A 21,288-nucleotide genomic window follows, 5' to 3' on the forward strand; every position below is an offset into this window, starting at 1 on the left:
TATTTTCTGAAACGGTTATCATACCGTGTAAATCTCATACCCTTGCAACCCTAGTTCATAGTAACACCCCCTCCGCTGTCTTTTCAGAAACAGGTAAAATAGAAGCATGACAGCATGCGCTAATAAAAATGAGGGGTTTGTTCCCAAAAAACGGCAGTGTCCACTTCGTAGTCTGGAAGTTGTTCAGTTTTGCAGCGTTCAGACTTGAGCAAACCACCATCAGCTGTAGAGTTTGGCAAAGTCTGTGGCAACTAAAGCAGCAGCATGACTAATTTATTCCAGCATCTCAAACAGAGGCACGAAGCTGAGAGGTAGAAGTGTGTGGCACTGTGAGCTGCACAAAACAGCGACAGCCCTTTAAAGCTTGCTAAAAAAAAACTGGTGACATTAGCAGAATCCTACTGTACCCCATATGAGAAGGAGGGGTCCCACTGGCCATTACTGATGCAGTGGTGTTTCATATTGCCAAAGATATGGTGCCTGGATGTCCGGTTAAAATTAATTAAAATCATAAATAGGGTGTGGTGTGAGATTTTATTTTTAGTCCATATTGCTCATCCTTACAAGGTGCAGACCAGTGAGAGTTTCACTCATTGACTGTATAAAAATAATGGGTGTAGCTATCGTGATATCACCAATCTTGGTATTTTGAAGCCGGAAGTGAACATATTTGGAAGAGAGGGTGGAGCTGTGGAGGAGCAAGAGGTGGATCTGACTGAGAACCGGAGGACACTGCCTTGTTAGTGCCTTGGCAATCACAAGGTTGCCACGCCCTAAAGCATACCCTGCTTTATCATCTATTTAATCTATATGGGGCTATGAATGACAAAATGAGCATCACACTGTATTGAAGGAGACTTAAAACTAGCCATAGAGACTTTAAACTTGTTAGGAAAATGTTGACTGAGGAAATAAATCAAGTGAAAGTATGGTCATTTTCTCAATGACTTCTATACAATTATTTTTGCAACCAGTGGAGTCTCCCCCTGCTGGCCATTAGAAAGAACACAGGTCTAAGGCACATCTGGCTTCACTTGTAGACCCGACAATACAAAATACAATTTTGATTAACCAGTACAAACAGTAAACTAGAATTAGAGCAATGTGGTTGTATGCCTCCACAAACCAGTCAAGTTGCAGTTACAGTTTACATCCATGTCTTTCCAGACTCATGTGTCGGCCTAACAGTTGGCAATGTTTCAAGCATGGATGTCGCTGCAAAGAAGCTACAAATTCTAAAACATGGATGCTTCACACACATTTTCAACCTGCCTGCACAGAAGATCTATATAATCAGCACAGTTTCAAGATGGACACCCAAGATTACTGTCACCAATTCAGCATCTGACCAAATGTCTCCCCTTCTGTTCCTGAGTTATGATGTTGAATAATGAACAGAAAAGTGTTTTTGCAGAACATTCTGATGCCACAGTGAAGTTGACCTTTTGGATTTAAATTATTTATTCTATTAGATATTTGTGTGATATCGTGTTCACTTGAATGAGAGGGACCAGGTCACAGAGACCTTGACCTTTGACCACCAAAATATAATCAGTTGATCACTGAGTCTAAATGGACGTTTGTGCCAAATTTGAAGAAATTCCCTTGAGGTGTACATGAGAACAGGACAGAGGTATGGAAGGATGTACGGATGGATAACCCGAAAACTTAATGCCTCCGCCCATGTGTATTGCTCGCATGTAGGCATAAAAATGTTGCATCTTCATTTTTCAATAAAAAGCAGCATTATAGGTTTTGTTTTTAATCTATATTTCTCTTATAAATTCCTTTTCCACTAAGAGTAAACACTGTATTTTGGCAAAACTATTTTTAAAATGATGGTAATGTCACTTTGTATTTGAATGGTGATCTGTAAGCCACATACCCGATCACCTGCCTGACTAAGCAACCTGTAGATAACAAAAGCACAACATACTTGAGAAGAATTAAATACTGAAGTTCTGACTAACAGAATCATCTCCACAGAGCCGCATGGACTCTCCTACTGAGCACCTGATCTATTTGTGATTCAGTGCTCTAAACTCCTCTAGTCTCCTGCTGCTGGGACGCGTGCCAGAGCTGACCTCTCTGTGCCTTATGGTATTTCACCCACTCCTATTACATTAACAGGCCTTGTCTTTCAGGCTTTACCATATTGATTCTCTGCCCCTTCCAGCAATCCTTTTTAAGAGAGAATGAGCTGAAGTCACGGTGCAGCCATTAACAGGAGGGGAGGGGGGGTGCGCAACCAAGAAGCACCACACAGCTCAGACTGAGATCAAGTAACACACAGGACACGGATGAGAAGAAAGAGTGACACAGAAAAACGGGATGAGGAATTATGGGCATCTTGACCATGCAAACAGAAGAATACAAATTTTATAATCTTTTGCTTTCCTAAATCTAGATATTTTGCTGATATGGATTTTTCCTGCACTACCCACTTCTGCAATTGATTCTGTTCCCTGATGCACACATTAAAAAATGATGTCAGCCTGATGGCATCTTAAATGGAGGACAGTCAGTGTGAACCGTCAAGTCTAGTGTGTTACCAGCGCTGGCCACTAAACAGCCACCCTGCTACATAACCCAGAGTTCCTGTTTAGTAGAGCACATAATCAGACTTCGCCACCAGCTGCAGCAGAATGTCTGCACTTGCAGCACAGTAGTACCCAGCGCTGTTCTGCCGCGCAGTGACACTTAAACAGTGGTGAGCATCCTGTGATAGAAGTCTCACACACAGGAGGGTTTTTTTTCACTGCCATGTCCAATAGCAAAAAAAAAACAGATTCACCCACAACCATAACTGTGACTGATACTGACTGCATTCCTGCCTGAGCTGTTCCTGAATGGCTCCTTTCCCCCCGCTGCTGCTGCTGCTGCTGGCAATCTGCGCTGCCTGTCAAAACACTCAAGAGCTCTGGGCACTATTGGACTGCGGTGCCAGCGACATCTGACTCGTGCAATCCCAAAAGAACTGTCACTGCCATGCCTGGAAATCCAGCAGCTTGGCTTGTCGGTGTCTGACGCTGCATTTTTACTGTCTCATCTGTGTGCCTCCCCCTCCCACAAAACACAGCAGACCCAAAATCCATATGTCCAGGAAAATTCCCAAGACTGCAACACCTCAGCAAAAGTAGACACTGCAGCAGCAGATAATATTGGTCACTGTGACTATGTGCAGATTGCAGCTCGTCTGCAAAATGGCTAACATGAGAGGAGCGACTCTGAAGCATGTAATGTGAAGGGGGATGGGGCCGGTTTCTTCTATTACTCCCATCTCGCTCTTGACAGCAGTAAAACGCAAAGATGGTCGGGGCAGTGGAAGGAAGTAGAGCTGGAGGTCAGTGTCCGTGTCAACTAATAGCCACCCCCTGCTGAGCCCCACAGCACCCCAATCTTATCAAGCCTACAACTACTCAAAGGTCACTGTTGTCAATGGCCCACAGGCTCGATATAGGTGGACAAGCAATCTCATATAAAATAAGACTGGCTAAAAGGTAAGTTTCGCTCCATGTTACTGAAGCCGACAGCAGCACTGCGGCTAAATAAAGGTGACACTGCCTCAGTGTTAGCCAAGCTGACAGCAGGTTAAAGGTGATGGAGCAGAAGCAGGCGGGTAGTTAACAACACAGCTGATGACAGATTCCCAGGTGGATGCTGGGACATTAGCAGCAGATAGCACACCCGGCCAGGGGCGGTTTCTTGCAGAGAACAATGGCTGGGCGGACAGGGCTAGATTGGAGCTGGATGGGACCTGGAGGAGTTGAAGCAGCTGGTCTATATTTAGACTTGCTGTGTGTGACTATGTGTCTGTGTATGTGTGTGTTAAAAAAGTGTGCAGTGTGAAAGAAAGCCTCTTTTGCGTGACTGTAGCTACACACAAGGCATGCTAATTAGGAAATGTGCTAATGAGTGGACACTGAAGATAATTCTCCATCTCAACTTCTAACATCTTAATCAACTTAGAGAAATATTTCTTCAGTCTGGTGCAGAGATTTGGTTTATTCTGTCTTTTGATCTTGCTGAAAGCAGAGCTAATCGCTTATTTTATATTAGATTACTAATGTGTAATGTGAAAGGGGTCATTCAGAGGGGAAAATTATCACCTGGCTGTACAGTTCCCTGCAGCTCTACAGGACACTGTTTTGTTTCACAGCCCACAACTTTTCTGTTTTTATTCACTCTCGCCAGCTTTCCAGATGACACTTGAAAAGATGGAGATTTTTTGTAGTGTAGCTCAGCTAGGACATCTCTATCAAGGACAAACTTTTTTATTTTTTTCCTCATAATAAACATTGTCCAGATTCCAAACCATGCGGGTGCAGTCAAGCTTCACCCTGCGTTTCAGCACCACTGCTTTTTCAGCTTAGAGGTGCCTGGGCAGGCATAGCAAATGCTTTCATCCTCTCCCAATCCTGTGTGCAGTGAAGAGGCTCCATTACGCAATTATATCAGCTAGAGGCTAAACCAGGAAGAGCTCAGGCCTCATTTCCCAACTAACAGTTGCTGACAAGACAAATTAAAGAGGAAGAGGAGGGGTCTCCTTCAAAGCCTGTAAGAGGCAAAGCTGATTTGAGTATAGTCTGTCAGTCTGGGGGGGCCCACAGGCCATGATTTACAGCTCAGTGGGGGGAAAGTCTCATTCTGATGTGCTTGTGTCTCACTTTCACTCCCAGGCTTCTGTAATTTAATCAGCCATTGGAGATTAGGGAATAGTTTTAGTTAGTGAGAGTCCACTGGTGTGAATAAATATCAATGTTTTAAACACCTCCGCATGAGGATCTGTAAGCACTGTTAGCATTAATACAGCTGAAACAATTAATTAAGTGGTCAAATGACATTATTTAGGCTAATCAATTACTCTAATAATCATTTCTGTATTTTATTTTAGCAAAATGTCAAACATTCACTGTTTGCTGTTTTTCTTTGTCAGGCCTGATAAAGAACTGAGAATAACTGGGTTTTGGACCGCTAATTGAGAATATATTTGGCAAATTATTTGATAATAATTTTATATAGCTGTCAAAACAATTTCATACCCTAAAAAACAATTAGCCTATTTAGTCAGGTAGTTTACCTAAAAGCAAATAAAACCTGTATTAATCATCATGTTTGATATGAACACCAAACAAATGGCTGTGAATGTAAAAGGCTAGCTCATAATGGGGGGAAAAAAAATCACAGAGAAATTGCACCATAAATGCAGTTATATGCAGCTTTTTAGCTTGTCTTAGCTTATTGTTTTGGTTTCACTTACTGTGAGACTGAGCCCAGGGTGTCTACAGGTAGCAGACAGGTAAATTTAATGCTTTTAAGAGCCGTTCAAGACACCTTTTAACCAAACTGAGGAAAGAGGCAAGCAGTATATATGTGGTCTTGTGCCCCTTGTGCAGAGGTAAGTGTTATGTAGGAACAGAATTAGCGTTAAGTCAGTCTATATTCTTCCATTACGTAAGTGCAAGTATGAAGTAAAATGTCTGTGTTATAGTTCCTTAAAGATATGTAACATTAGAAATGTGGACTTTTACAAAGACAGGCTTCACTCATTTTCACAAAATAAATTTGAATAAATGAAATCATATCAATTGTTTGTAGTAGTTAAGACCTCACAAACTCCCATTAAAGACTAAGACTAATGACTTTTAAGGCTTCATTGTTGTGACATTAAATTTTAGACATGTTAAGACTTTTTAAGGACCTGTAGACACCCTTTGAGACACTCTGATCAACCAAACAAGCTAATAAATCCACCACAGGCAAAGCCATAGACATATATATGTATATATGTCTATGGGCAAAGCTAGCAACTTGCTAGCTAACGTTAGCTAGAAAACAGCGACCTCATCACTCCCTAAGTTATGTTAGTTGGTCGCGCAGTGTTCCCAATGAAAAAACTTATGATGAAAAACATATGTTTATATGTTAATTTTACCTGTTATCCAGCTCCAGGTTTAACAGGTATTACGTGTAGTATTATGAGGTTTACAGTCGGCCCGGAATTTAAGACGTACCCCGGAGGGACGCCAACGTCTGAGTCGAATGTTTCCAGCGAAGAAGAGAAAAGCGAGAAGAAGCGGCGCGCGCCTTGTGTAAATGTTGGATTTTAACGTTGGTCACGCCGCTATCAAACGTTTTGCAATGCCGGACTGATAGTAGACATCCACGACAACACAAGGACGTATCGATGATGCAACCCGCCGCTCCATAACAGGTAAAACCATAGCGTTTAGTGATAATCCCTACGGTTTGCGTACAGAACGCTGTCTAATTGCATCACGGAGTAACGTACCGTGTGCAGATGTGGAACCTAAGGTAGGTTTCATGGACTTGTTGGAGAGCGAGGCTAAACCAGGGCTAAAATAAGCGTCAATGTTAGACTTACATCCATCAGACAGCCAGAATCACGACTCTGAATTCATGTTTATGTCGCTCCCTGTCTCCTGGATGTTGAAGTAGGAAGCTGTTGGCTAAAGTCAACTCTAACAAGCTGGTAATATGGTAGCAGCTTTTTAGTTGTTAGCTTGTGTTGAAGTTATTCTGCCCCCTAGTGGCCAAACAGCGGTAATGCAGCATTGAGCGTATAGCAGCAGTAGTAGCAGCCTACTGTAAAACTGCAGTAAACATATTTATACACAAAACATGGTAGTTATTGGGCATTTTTGTGAAGCCAGTTGTGATAATTTTCAAATTATATTAATATGTTATACTGAAGAAATGCAGGCCTATGTAATGCTTCTTTACTTTATTGTAAAATGAGCAAGAGAATGATCTGAAGCAACCACTGTATCAAACAAAATAAAACATATCAACATTTCCTCCCGGGTGGCATGGTGGTGTGGTGGTTAGCACTCTCGCCTCACAGCAAGAGGGTTGCGGGTTCGATCCTGGGCGTGGGAGCCCTTCTGTGCGGAGTTTGCATGTTCTCCCCATGTCAGCGTGGGTTCTCTCCGGGCACTCTGGCTTCCTCCCACAGTCCAAAGACATGCAGGTTAATTGAAGCGGTTAGAAGATGAATGAATGAATGAACATTTCCTCCCGGAAAGCATCCACAAGATCATTTTGGGGAAATTCATATACTGAAGTTACTGTTTGTTTTTCTTCACTTTGTGTTTCATTGCTTACAGAGCACACAGCAGCTGAGAAACTATTGTCAGAACATTGTAAATGTCACTCGGTCTCTGATGTGCTGCGTTCAGAGTGTGCTGTACTTTCAGCAACATCTGTGTATAGATATTTTGGTGAGAGGACTATACCAACTAAGAATAAAAACTGAATCTTACCACAGCCTGTTTTAAAACACACAAATATGTCAATTGGGAAATGTTAGTATAGGCAACATTAAAAGTAAGGAGACAGCTGTATTAATATAGTTTACCAATTTTGGTTTACAAAGCTGCTGTGCAACGTAGACACCAAACACATTTTCTTACAGTTGTTTGGTCATGCTTGGTGTCACCACAGCTAAATAGCCGTGCAGCCATCAGGGAGTCGAGCATGCTCAGAGTCTGGCTGGCACAGCCGTCGGCCGTACCAGTCTAATCAGTCTGTTAGTCATTTCCAGGGGCTGCTCTTGCTTCAGCATGAGACAGAAATAGACCAGTGCTTCCTTTTTACTATTTGGATGTAACTGCAAAAAAAAAAAAAAAAAAAAAAAAAAAAATCCCGAGAGATAGCAGTTAAAAAAAAAAATGATGGCCTCTGAATCCCAGCCAATCCATGAAAACCTTTCATCAAATCCCAGCAGCCCTGAGCCCATGCTGACTGGATTGCTGTGTCTCCTTTTTAGTGAGGACTTTATCATTTAGTCGAGGCCAATATATGGCTGCTGGTTGCTTACTGACGAGATGTTCAAAGTCAACATCAGTGCAGTCTGATGTATTCATTAGAGCAGCAAACGAAACGAGAGGGAGAGGACTCTGAGAGCAGCGGGGATAAAAACACAAATTTAGACTCTCTAATGCAAATTTTGCACTATTTGTTCACACATACATGAATGATCAATCCAGATCTTTCCCTGTCCACATCAGTGACCTGAATCCATGTGCCATGTTTACCTCCCTATAACTGTCAGTGCTACACAACACTATGAAGCAGCACTCGCTCACACATCTCTGCAGCATATATGCCTTCATGTTGGTGTACTGTTGGATGTTCTATGGCTCTGTATTGTTCAGATTGGGATCTGTTCAGGGAAATGGCATTATGTTCTGCATGCAGATTCCTGACCAGATACAAACAGCTCTGCTGCCAGCACATTAAGAAAAACTAGGTTAAGCATCTTCAAAGGCTTGGGAAGAAAAATCCACAGTGGATTTGGAGGCTATGGCGATGTATTGCACCTCAGCATTAGAAGCATCTAACAAATGAACACTCTGCACAACAGAGTCCGTATTGATCTTTGCCGACGGAGACATTTGAAGAATACTGAACAATCTAATTTGTTTAACAGCACCTCATGCCATCTGCGCAGATTTATACCTAAGCAACTGTTGAAAGGAGGATGACACCTGGTCCAAAGAAATTCAGCATTTTAAAGCGCGTTGGCTTCCAAGAGGAGGGTCCATTACATCTAAACGAAATTAAGAGGTTGGTTCTTTTTTTAATGCAGTAAATGATGAGCAGATGTAAATGTGTCGGGGCCCTCCTCCAAATCCTGTCGTGATAAGACTTTTAATCAACCTCCTGAAGAAAGAATACATTAGTGCTGCTTTGGGCTTTCCCATAGAGAGCAGTAAAGCAGTAAAGACAGCAAGAGAAGGCGAGTTATGTCTGACATGAGTCCCCAGTGTCCACTATTATCTACCTGCAATCTCTACATATCTCCCCTCCAATGAAGTACTGCTGGCCTGGTGTCAGGAGATATATCTTGAGGGGACATATTTAGTTTTAAAATATGTCCATTGAACGCCACAACAATGGCATGTTGTCTCAGGCAAATACCAATGAATAAACACACACCTACAACCATTATCATTATTAATCTAGTCATTAGGTGTGCAGGATTTCGTTTACTATGTATAAAAGTGCCCGTCAATGAAAGTAAAAGCCAACCCTTGATTCAATCTCCTTTGGTCCCTTTTTAGCGCTGTGTGCCTGCTACTTACAGTCTAACACCTGGTCACGGCCTTTTTGAAAAAGCCCCGACCTCACCAGAGCGATGTGGGGATACACATCCACAAACATCCCTAACTCAGAAAATTGAAAAAACAAAAATCAGAAAATACAGGCAGAGGGAAGAGCCTCTGCGGATAAATACGTCGCCAAATACTTCTAGTGGGTCATAAGTGATTGCTGAGAGGAATTACTTCTGTATGAGTCTATCTGTTGCTTTTTGGGGAAATCCTTTGGGGGTACATCTTTAAACTAAATGAAATGATAAAAGGGGGGGATTATAGTTCAGCAGTTGTCTGATTAAACATCACATTTCATGGATTATTTCAATGTATTTTGCTAATCTGGTGATTCTATTTCCATAATCGTGATGTCACACGGTTGTTTTATTTAGACAGACCAGAATATTGGGTTTTCACACTTAACACACAAGTTTTTTCAGTCCATTGTCAGGTTTGTTTGGAAGAACCAGGTGGCCCAAAAAGAGATTTTAGGTTCAACTCAAATGTTGGTCTGGGGTTAACTTGAGCTTAACACCAGGGTTGCAAACATGCCCATCACAAGTTCAGACAGGCCACAGTGATGCCTTTAAAGTACTTGTATTTTTTTTCTATCAAACAGTCCAAAACTCAAAGATATTCAAATAACACTGATGTAAAAAAGAGAAAAGCAGCAAATCCTCACTTCAAAGAAGGAGCCAGCTAAATATTTGACATATTTTTCTTGATTAAAAGACATAAATGACTAAATCCCTGTCAGAACTGTTGCAGATTAATTATCTGTTGAACAGCTAAGTTATTAATCGACCAAATGTGTTCAGCTGTTTAATCCATCCACTTCAACAAGATCATTACCACTACTATTGTAGGAAGACAGACGATGTCCTGGTCTGTAACTACATGTAACTATATAACTGTAATAATAAGAAAGCACAATATTTACAACACTGGACATTCATGATGTATTCTGTAATTCACTGGTTCCCAACCTGGGGGTCCGGACCCCCATTAGGGGTCACCAAAGTTTTGCAGGGATTTGGGAGGCCTTCTTGATTTTAAGAGGTGTACGAAAAAAAAAAAAAAAGAAATATATGCAGTGATCCTATATCCCAGAATCTCATTTATAACAGAAAACTAAACAAAATAGTTATTTTTCAAGTTTAGATTATTATTAAAGATATAAAATTGAAAAAAAAAAGTCACAGGAGAAGGGCACAGTAAAGATCTGAACAAAAGATATAGTCACAAAGCCTTCACTCTGGATTTATTTTCTAAATATAAGGACACAAAGAATTTAAAAGTATTTCATTTTCTAACACATAGAAATCTATAAAAAAAAAAAAAAAGTATAAAAAAAAGCCTTCACTCTCTGCAAAACAGCCTCATCCTGCGTTAGAAAAGTAGCAGTTAAAACAACCAAAGAGCTAATGGAAAAATGGCCAAGCACCAAGGAGTAGAAAACTCAATTTGTCAAAAGAAAAGTCTATTAAGTATGTGTAATTATTAGAAATAAAATATATATGTAATATAGACAGACAATGGTAAAACAGGCTTCTAAAAATACCACGAAAACTCAAGTGAGGCAGTATTCACAGGAAATAATCTGCTCAAATTCATCCAAATTGCCTGTTTTACACAAACTTACAGCAGTGATTGTTCACTATTTGGGTTGATTGTACAGTTTGTTAGTTGTTCTGTAGTGTTATTGTTATGCATTGTGAAATAGCCACAAAAGGTCACTTAGTCAGTCGTCAGTTTACTCAATGATTAAAAAGTGGTCTCTTAAGGAAAAGGTTGGAATCCAGTGCTGTAATTGATCTACAGTTTAGAACGATCTTATATGGGTGAAAGTAGTGATTATAATGGTGCCTCCACCCACACGTTCACACACTCAGATATTTGGGCCAAGTGTGAAAACTTTCTGAGACGTGTCACATGTGAGCTAAAGATCTTACCTGACAGGCTTGATAAAGCAGCTGGTGCTCAAACTTCTTGATGCCGAGGATATTCTGGAACATCTCGTACAGCTGGTCCTTGCTGAGGATCAGCTCAGAGGCCGCGCTGGCGGTCATGCGTTGCTGCGCCTTGCGTGGATCCTCGTCACCACGGTAGATGGTGTCAAACTTGGCCATCCAGGAGCTGAGCACCGTCTCCTTGCTCAGACCGTCGATCTCCGGAAGGCTGCGCACACGCTTCTCGATGTGCCTCTTGAACACTTCCCTGAAATCATTGGCCGAGAAGCCGCCGCTCTGGACCATCTTAGCCACGCGATCACTCTTCAGGAACACCTACATTGTGAGAGACCAGTGTCACTAACTGCATTATGCAAGAGATAGAGATCCATAAAAAGAAACTGTTTTATTTCAGATGATCAGTAATAATTTATAGTAGAGTGCACGGCATAGAAGAGCTTCTCTGTCACATCCTGTCTCGAACACTAAATGTCTGTCTTCGTCAGCAAAGGGAAACTGTTCTTGTTAATTCTGAACTGACAAATCAGAGGCATATATGTAAAGCTGTGACTCAGCAGGGCCAAAGCTGCATTCTGTCTCCTGCTAATGACAGCCTAACAGGGACAGAGACAGGCGAGGCTATATTGTCACAGCATCAAGCGACGTAGCCATCAGAGCTGACTGCTTTGTCACTCTGACAGTTATATTTTGTTCTTAGCATCCATTATGGCTGAAAAACAGCGACTACTGTACTGAAACATTACAGCACTGTGGTACATTAGCCTTGTCATTTGCTGCATGTATCGGTGGATAACAAGGGTTTGTGGATTGAAATAACAAGATGTTGGTTTCCCATTTGCAGACCAGAACATTTAGGATTTGTTTTTTGCCAAAGACGGCACACAAAGCGACCTGCGATTACAATTCAGCTAATAATAGAGGCCCTTGCTGTTTCAATAAGGATGCCACTTTAAGTGGACGAGAAAATGTGCATATTTTAAAATTAATTGTCTATTTTTCTTCAAGATAAAGTGAGAAAAGATCCACATATTTCCGACAAGGTGCTAAATAACATATTCTTTTACTCTGTACGTGCACATTATATTTACATAGTGCAAATATGAAAAAATCATAGCTATCATCATAATAACACATCAAGACATAGCCCAATTGTCCTGAAAGCCACAATCACAGGTTGAAACACATGACTAAATGCATTTAAAAGACTCTTAATCGTTGTCAGGTTAAGTATTAAAGGAGCCGTATGTAACATTTAGAGCATATCTGTTTTTCTACCAATGTTAGCATGTGTATGCAGGTTTTTTAGACCCATTAACAAGAGGTGATAGATTTCGTTGCCAGTAGATCAGAATGTGTATACAGTTCTACATAGACAATTATGCCTTTCTGTTTTTTGTTCTGGTGACATTCAGCGTCACGGACAGGCCGGAAAACAGGTTTGTAAACAGTAGAAAGCAGCATGGAGGCCACTGAAAATCTGTTACTTGTCCAGTCTCCAATAATAGTTGATTATTGAGTGCTGCTTGGGCGGAGACGGATGGTATTTTGTAGCGGCCCCTCTCTCCATCTCGCTGACAAAGGGGCCAGCTGGAGCCAGAGCCAGTCGGAGCTGGAGTTGGAGCCAATAAATACACATAACTACTGCAGAGTCATCTATCATGGGACTGAATGCCGATTCAAACGGTTCTCAACATGGAGGTGGATGAGGCAGCAGCTTGCAGCTAAGCTAACTCCATGAATAATGGCAACAGAGCAGAGCTGACAGAGCTAACACTGCTAACCTGGAGGGGGCAACCAGAAGGTAGGTGCAGTAAAAGTAGTAGCATTTAGCTGGCAAGTTGGGTACACACTTGCGCTAACTTGCTGGTGCGGCCAAACCGTCTACTATAACAATGAACAGAGAAACTCGGACCCAACACACACACACACACACACACACACACACACACACACACACAGAGGACGCGGACGATGACTTCATTCTCTGCTCAGGACACTATTACTCCACTATATCTTTATAGAAAAATAGTTGTCTGCTGTTCTGAATGCCACAAAGTTGTCCTTTAAGCTTTAAATTATAACGTATTTCACATTAACATTAAATATATCACAAAATAAATACAATCCCTGGTTAGCTGACATATACAGGTCATCATTTAATTAACCTCCACGCAAATCTATATATGTTTTTCCTGATGGCTCCCACCTCATACTTTCTCATAATGGCTATGCTTGCTTTTCCATCACAGATTTGGCTTTGAATGTATCCCACTATCTGCACTGCCTTTTGTACTGTATGCATGGTAATAATGACTTTTTCATCTGCGGATTGAAAAGTGAGGTTGGAAAAGATGGCTGTGTCAGCCACATGCTCTGACTCATAATCTGTGCAGTGAAAAGCTTCAGCCACCATTTTACCACTCAGCCGTCTCAATACAAGCATTTTGACATGGAATAGCAGGAGGACTGTGTGGTGCCTTATTTTTCTTTCACTTTTTAGACTGAAAGCTCGTCATTTCTAGTTTTAAATCTGCTGCAGAAGCGATCCAGAGGATACTGTGCATCTACAGCAACAAATACTGTATTACATGTAGACATTTATGACAGACATTAATAGATATATTCAGCTGTAATTTTTACATTTCCAAAAATGCACACAGATATGAATGATGTATTTCACATTCAGCGATTCGTTTGAAAGTATCAAGTCCTTGCGCTCAGATAACAAAATGGTTCTGCCTGTGATTATGCTGCTTTGGTTAGGATGTGTATGTGTTGGTACCTCATTGTAGCTCTGCACAGCGTTGATGAATGCCTCATCAGCCACAATCTGTGTGTCTCCGTTGAGGAAGGCCTGGAAACGGTCCTTGGTCTGCTGAAGCTGCTGCTTGGTTATCTGTGGAAGCAAGGGCAAACAGAGGACACCTCAGCGTTAGAGCCAGGATGCAAAATATGTCAAAACAAGCAGACAATAATATCCAGCCATTTTTGAATTACTTATTCTGGGTGAGCAGAGCAGGCCAAACATATTTTTCCCCAGAAGCTTCCACGTTCCCCTCCTGGGGGAACGCTAAGCACTCCCAGGCCAGCTGGGACATGTAATCCCTGTAGTGTTTTCTTAATCTACCTTTGCATCCCTTTTTTAACAGTCATGCTCTGAGCACCTCTAAAGGTAGGCAGCCTGGAGGCATTCCTATTAAGTGCCCAAACCACATCAACTGGCTGTTCTCAATGTGAAGGAGCTGCAGCTCAATAACAAGTTCCTTCCAAATCTCTGAGCTCCTCATTATATCACATGGAGCGAAACCAGAAACCTCATCTCCGCTGATTGTATCCACAATCTCATTCTTTCAATCACTACCCAGATATTGTGACTGCAGGTGAAAGTGGGAACTAAGATTGACTTTTAAATTGGGAGCTTTGCTTTATAGCACAGGTCTGTCCCTACTACTTACAGCCTGATACAAAGCCTGCGTTACTGCAGCCAGTGCCCCTAAACGGTGGTCAATCTTACAATCCTTTTTACCATCGCTCATGAATAAAACCCCAAGGTACCTGAATTGTTTCACTTGGATACTCCCCCCTCCCAAACCTGAAGTGAGCAATCCACCCACCCGACTGCATCAAACTGAGCTGCAAACTGCTCCAGTGGACATTGTAGGTCACGGTCCACTGAAGCTAAAAGGACAACATCATCAGCAAATAGAGGAGACGCCGCCCTAATATAACCCGACTGCAAACTCCAGGCCTCAGCTGCGCTTTGATATCCTGTCCATGAATATCACAAACAAGAGAGGTGACAAGGCCTGTCAGATTTCAATGTCAAAAAGTGTACAGGGAAGAAATGATTCATAACAGCTGCAGTAGGGAAGAAAAGACAGTAAATCAAGAGGTACAACCTCTTTTTAGCCATGTTAACTGCTTTGCTCAAGGGATGGCATTGCTGGTCTGTTGATTTGCCAATCAGTCCACCATTTCGGTCCAGACCGAAATATCTCAGCAACTATTTGACGGATTGACATAACACTTTATAAAGAGCAGCTAGTTTTTATCCAGTGAAATGTCACAACATCTTATTCTTGGATTCGCACAAACTTAGTAGTCCCCAGAGGATAAATCTTATTAACTCTGATGAGCCTCTGTTCATCTAGCTCCACCATTAAGGGCCACATTTGTGGTTTTGAGGGAAACGTTTCCGCAACTACTAAAAGGATTGCCACTATTTTTATTTTTTTATTTATTTATTTTTTTTACTCCCTAAGGATGAATTGTAATAACCTTGGTGAGCATTTTACTTCAAATTAGTGACCTTCATCAGGTCAAATCTTTGATTTGTCAAATACTTTGGGTTCTAACCACGAATCACAAAACTTATGACATTCCCATCAGCCTCAGCTTTACCTTGTGTTTAATGCTAATTAGTAAATGTTAGCATGCCAACACGCTAATTAAGATGGTGAACAGTATATTAAATCTGCAAACCATGCTAAACTAAGATGGTGAACAGCATATTAAACTTGCCAAACACGCTAACCTGCTATAACACACTAAAATGAGATGGTGTATAGTATGTTAAACCTGCTAAACATGCTAAACATGCTAAACCTGCTAAAAATGCTAAACTAAAATGGTGAACAGTATATTAAACCTGCTAAACATGCTAAACCTGCTAAAAATGCTAAATCAAGACGGTGAACGGTATATTGAACCTGCCAAACACGCTAAACTAAGATGGTGAACAGTATGTTAAACCTGCTAAACCTGCTAAAAATGCTAAACTAAAATGGTGAACAGTATATTAAACCTGCTAAACATGCTAAACCTGCTAAAAATGCTAAACCAAGATGGTGAACGGTATATTGAACCTGCCAAACACGCTAAACTAAGATGGTGAACAGTATGTTAAACCTGCTAAACCTGCTAAAAATGTTAAACTAAGATGGTGAACAGTATATTGAACCTGCTAAACATGCTAAACTAAGATGGTAAACAGTATATTAAACCTGTCAAACATCAGCAGTTTAGCATTGCCCTCACATGTATTGATAAAACACAGAAATCTAAAAAATAATTGCTATGCTATGACAGGCAACCATGCATAGCCAAGTGTATTAAAAAGTGGATAACTAGAAAATACAAGTGGGTCAGTCATTTATGTTTTTAGTGGTCATAGCTTTCATTTATTGCATATTTTTTTATAGTATACTGTATAGCTGTACTTTCTTGTAATAAGTAATATAAAAGGAAAATTAAGAGGGGGGAGACCCTTGAGCAGATTTGCTGGAGAAGAATTAAATGAAATTTTTTTTTTTTTTTAATTATATGATTTATTATCACTCAACAATCTCTATCTTTTATCAAAACATGTGTTGGACATATGTGATGTTTTTTTTTTTTTCATGTCCTTTGTTTCACTTTCGAGCCTCATTCTGGTCTGCATGTCCTTGGATTGATTTCACACATGGTTACAGAGTCAGTGACCTAACCGTCAATAGACTGACAAAATTATCCCTCTGACAACTGCTTTCAATCTACAGTTCAAGCTGTTGTGTATATCAAACAAGCACAAGGACCTGCTGGTAACCAGTGTGTGTCTGCGTGCGTTCAGCTGCACATTGCAAGTGACAGACTTTGGCGTGGGAGTGAGGTGGAAAAGTACCACCTATCATGTGCCTTAGAGGCAATCTCAACACCATCTGCGTGTCCGTCGTACTACTCCAACTCCCCCTTTAGCAAAGTTCAGAAAACGCAGACCACGTAACATAAGATATCTCCATCAGACCCAAAGTGAAACTGCTTTTTGGATCTAATAAGAATGATTTATAAAGGTGCATAGCTGTATAAATACAAATACATAAGCTGACACTGACAAGACCTCTCCATTACTGCCAAGAACTCGAAGCCTCACAAGTCATTTCACCAAAAGGCCGCTCCTACTCCATCCAATTCATGATAACTGTGGAAGAGTGAGTCTCAGGATGGTATACCACTTAATGTCCAAACATAAAAGATGCACTTAACAGCACATCAACAGCATCAGGGATCAATACTTGTGCTTCTGCTTCAAGGTTTCAGGTTTATTCATCTTTGCATAGATACTGTAGATGTGAGATTAAGGAGAACTCGGTGGACCATCTCTGCTATGTTTTAATAGACCATGTTGTTCAAGGAACATCCTGAGGCAAGACATGTTAATATTAACACCAGTATGCAAATCAGTCTGGTCTATGGAGACACTCAGAGGCTGAAGTAGATACAGTCGTCCTTGGTTTCTTGTCCATACGTGAAAGTGAGAGGGTCGGGATAAAAGCAGCACACAGTTTTTACTTTGCATTGCCTTTCCCCATGATGTCCATTAAAATGTATACATGCACAGATTAACATTGGACTTTTATTTTTCTTTCTCTTACAAACACATACTATGATATTCTAAGCATGAGTCCTATTAAAGATAATAATTTTAATTAGAATAAACAGATGAAAAAAAGTGTATATACATGCTCAGGCTCAAGTGTAGGCGTGTTGACTGATGAGCTACAATCAATTCAGCAACAGGGGAAACCAGGAAAGCAGTGTGAATAATGTGGAATATACCGAGGTATGTGCCGAGATGTTTTCTCTTGAATGGCTGCTGGGCTTTTGAGAAAAGGTACAAAAGCAGACTTGAACCAAGCTGACTGAAATGTTTTAGGGCAAAGCTGGCACTTACACCACTAGACCTGAGGTCACTGTTGCTTTCTCAAACACAACCAAACACCGGTACATAGCAACAGCATTACTAGCAACTGAAAGCAACAAGACTTTGCTGTGCCAACGAAATAGATCTGTTTCATCGAATTTTGCTGAGGAGCTGTAATCAGAGATGAAGCAATTAATCAGCAACTATTATGAAAATTGATCAATTATTTCAGTAATTCGTCAAACAAAAGCTTCCAGCCTCTCAGAAGTGAGGATTTGATGGATTTAACTAAAGATCTTTAGGTTCTGGAGAATGAAACAAGCAATTGATCTGGGAAATTATCATTGGAATTTTTTCCTATTCTCTGACATGTATAGAGGAAGATACAAAGTCACCCATGACTTAGCTCCACCACCACTTGTAGGGCCTATATCAACAGAAAAACAAATACTAAACGTGTCACAAGGGGGTCTGTTAGAAGAGACTGCATTATTCTGTTGCAGAAAAAGTGCCTTGAGCCAGTCTCCCTGGTCTGTCAGAAGTTCAATAGAGTGGAATATAAATTCACATTAGAGATGTAAACACTTACACATCTTTCAGCAACCAACAGATACAATGAGTATTTATGGGAATGCCCACAAAACATCACAACCTTTTAAGCCGAGGGATAAAACAAAGCATTTGCAACCATAATGAAGAGTTGCTGTTTGGCTCTCTGCATGTCAGATAAACTTAAAAATCTAAATGTAATGAATATTTTTCAACCTGAATCCTACTTTCCCATGTTTTTGTGTTTCAGTGACTCATAGAAACAACTGTTTTTTAGCAGCGGCCAGGCTGTAACCACTTGGGGCATGTTCACATCATCAATATACATCCACTAAAAGTGCTTGTTTTTGCCAGTGACATGCTCGGATTGTTATTTTAAGTGTCAATGACACTGTCATTGTGACAATGTCACTGAAAGGATCCCTTCAGATATTTATCGTTTTGTCAAAGAGTGAGAGCCCTTTTCTTTAACCAGAAACAGCCACAAAATTGCTATTGTCAAACCCACCAGACTCCATTTAAAAAAAACAGTAATTTTATCATCATAAAAAAACACTTCATTCAAAGTCAACAGAAGCAAAATTAAACTCACAGAATGTGTCTCGGTTTGTCTTTCCACTGTTCCAACAATCACCAACTCTGGTTAACTTGAAATAAACCCGTAACTCACACAGGTAGATATGAAAATATGCTGGCTCTATACATGCTTAAATTATTGTTTATTTAAATGGAGTCTGGCGGGTTTCCGATGGTGATTTTGAGGCTGTTTCTGGTTTTTAAAAAAAAAGGATCTAATGGTTTATCCACACAGTGTTACATTGCTCAGCCACTGGTAAAAAAAAAAAAGTTGTGAGTCTCCAAAGACCTGTAGTTCTTGAAGCTACAAATCCCTGCGTGATAACATTATAGCACGACGTTGAAACGTGGTGTTGAGTAACATTAATGCTGCTATACTGTGGAATTCACTAAAACCTGCTTTTACACCATGGTGTTAATGGCTGTAGGGATACTATGGTAAATTTATTTAATCATATCTACACTTAATATAATAATCTCTCTTGTTTAAGGTTAAAAAATGTGCACTCCCAGCATTTACAGGCTAGGGTAAAGGAGTGTTTTCCCCCTTGCCTACTATGACCTCACCATGCCCCCTAACACAGACTGTATCTATTAAAATGATAGATGATTGATATGTACACGTGTCAGCACTAAACTCTCATTTTGCTGCTGCTATTGATTCGATGTGACCTATTTGTTTTCACTGTCGTTCTACGTGTATCTATGTCGCTACAGCTTCTACTGCTTTCTCTTCCCAGTCTTTAAACTACATGTCCTGCTCTTGTTTTTTGCTTTGATGTATTTTAGGAAGCCTTTTAAAAGGTATGCCCTCTATTTTTTCTTGTTTTTGCTTTGATGTATTTTAGGAAGCCTTCTGCAACTCCTTGGATGGGGAAAAATAGCCTCTTGGCTAATTCTGGCATTTTTATACTATGTGCATTTATTAATTTAAACTGTCCCTTCTCAAATGAGCAAAGCTGCAACTAAACTGAAGAAAGTAGCTGGTAGATTAATCGACAATGAAAAGAATCCTTAGTCGCAGCCCTGGCTGTAATCCATGTGAGCAAGGACAGAGTGGCCTCTATTAACCTCACATATTAACTTCGTATTCCCTTTTCACATATAGCTGTGGAGGAATTGCAGCGATATTATAATAAACTCCAGGAGACGGGGTATTGGCAGTCGTCCAAACACTGGCAGAACACATTTGTGTTTTACCTGAAGATTTTACCATGAAAGGTCAGAGCTAATAATACTTTTGCTTCTGCTGACAGCTTCTCTCCGCCGATCTGATTTCATGTGACAACACAGCAAGCTGCTAACTCTGTGTGTGTGTGTGTGTGTGTGTGTGTGTGTGTATTTGGAGAGCTCACACTGAAGTACACAGCGGTAAACCAGGCGAAATGTGTCCACCTCTCCACCAAAGAATAGCTGAGCTGCATAAAGTATTTATGACTTTCGCTTCTGCATGCTCTTGATTTCATTGCTGATTGGAGAACTGCGCTGATTAGTAACCAAGTTGATGGATGAGAGAAAATGCCTCCATTTTCATCAGTATTGCCCCGACTCCCAAGACATACTTTTGCTGCTTTGCTCTTATTGATTCTCTCTCGGTGGCTCTTATCAAGATTGCAGTGTTATATTGTGATTCATTGGCTTGCAATGAAGTGGGCAGTGACATTAATCACCCTTCACATATCAATAGAGTGGATATGCACATTGCGTCGGCTTGATGTACAGTAACTTTATTACAGCTGAAAATGACTATGGATTTTATAGTTCGATATATCGTATAGTTGTGGTTTGCACAATATTTGAGTCACTGTCAAACATTTAACGACTCAAGAATTTTTAATTAAAAACTAAATCATAGATATTTTTGTAGTTTAGGTCCCATAAACTTTATATAACTACTAGAAATTGTAATTTTCCATATATTACTGTTCAACAGTCAGTGCACAGTGGAGACAAACGGATGGTATAACATGAAGGAGAAGCTTCGACTAAACATCATTTCATTTCCTAAACCCTACTGAGCCCCTAAATCAGTTTCATAATCATAGTTTTCAGCCCCCTCAGGCACACGTCTTGCAAAATGAAAGCTGTCTTCAGTGATTCTTCAGTGAACGGAAAAAGGTTATTTTTACTTCCTGCTTTGTCAATATGTGTGGAGTGGAGTGTAGGTTGTAAGGATCTTTTAGAACATATTTTTGGCATTACAGTTTGTGTGTCATATATAACATGACAAAAGATAGCAGGCAGCTTTTAGTCGATAAAGGAAACAATGAATGTCTACATGAAAACAAAGGCATCTAAAAATGGGAAAAATACATACAAATACAAATCTTAAAGGATGTTCAGATGTTCACAGCTGTCAGTCACCACCTACAGCGTAATAGGGGGATCATTATATAAG

At 40.5% G+C, this 21,288-nt stretch overlaps 1 protein-coding gene across 9 annotated transcripts in view; it reads right to left on the reverse strand.

Moving 5' to 3' along the window:
* The window catches only part of cadpsb (Ca2+-dependent activator protein for secretion b), a 99,194-nt gene that overhangs the window by 59,194 nt on the left and 18,712 nt on the right, over positions 1-21,288 (reverse strand). For all 9 annotated transcript variants that reach the window (XM_049589381.1, XM_049589373.1, XM_049589391.1 and 6 more), the window contains exons 2-3: positions 13,869-13,982; positions 11,069-11,401 (exon numbers count right to left, since the gene is read on the reverse strand). In XM_049589381.1, coding sequence (XP_049445338.1) covers positions 11,069-11,401; positions 13,869-13,982 — 447 coding nt within the window. The remainder of the gene's footprint in view (positions 1-11,068; positions 11,402-13,868; positions 13,983-21,288) is intronic.

Source organism: Epinephelus fuscoguttatus, linkage group LG1 (genome assembly GCF_011397635.1).
Source record: "Epinephelus fuscoguttatus linkage group LG1, E.fuscoguttatus.final_Chr_v1".
Lineage (NCBI taxonomy): Eukaryota > Metazoa > Chordata > Actinopteri > Perciformes > Serranidae > Epinephelus > Epinephelus fuscoguttatus.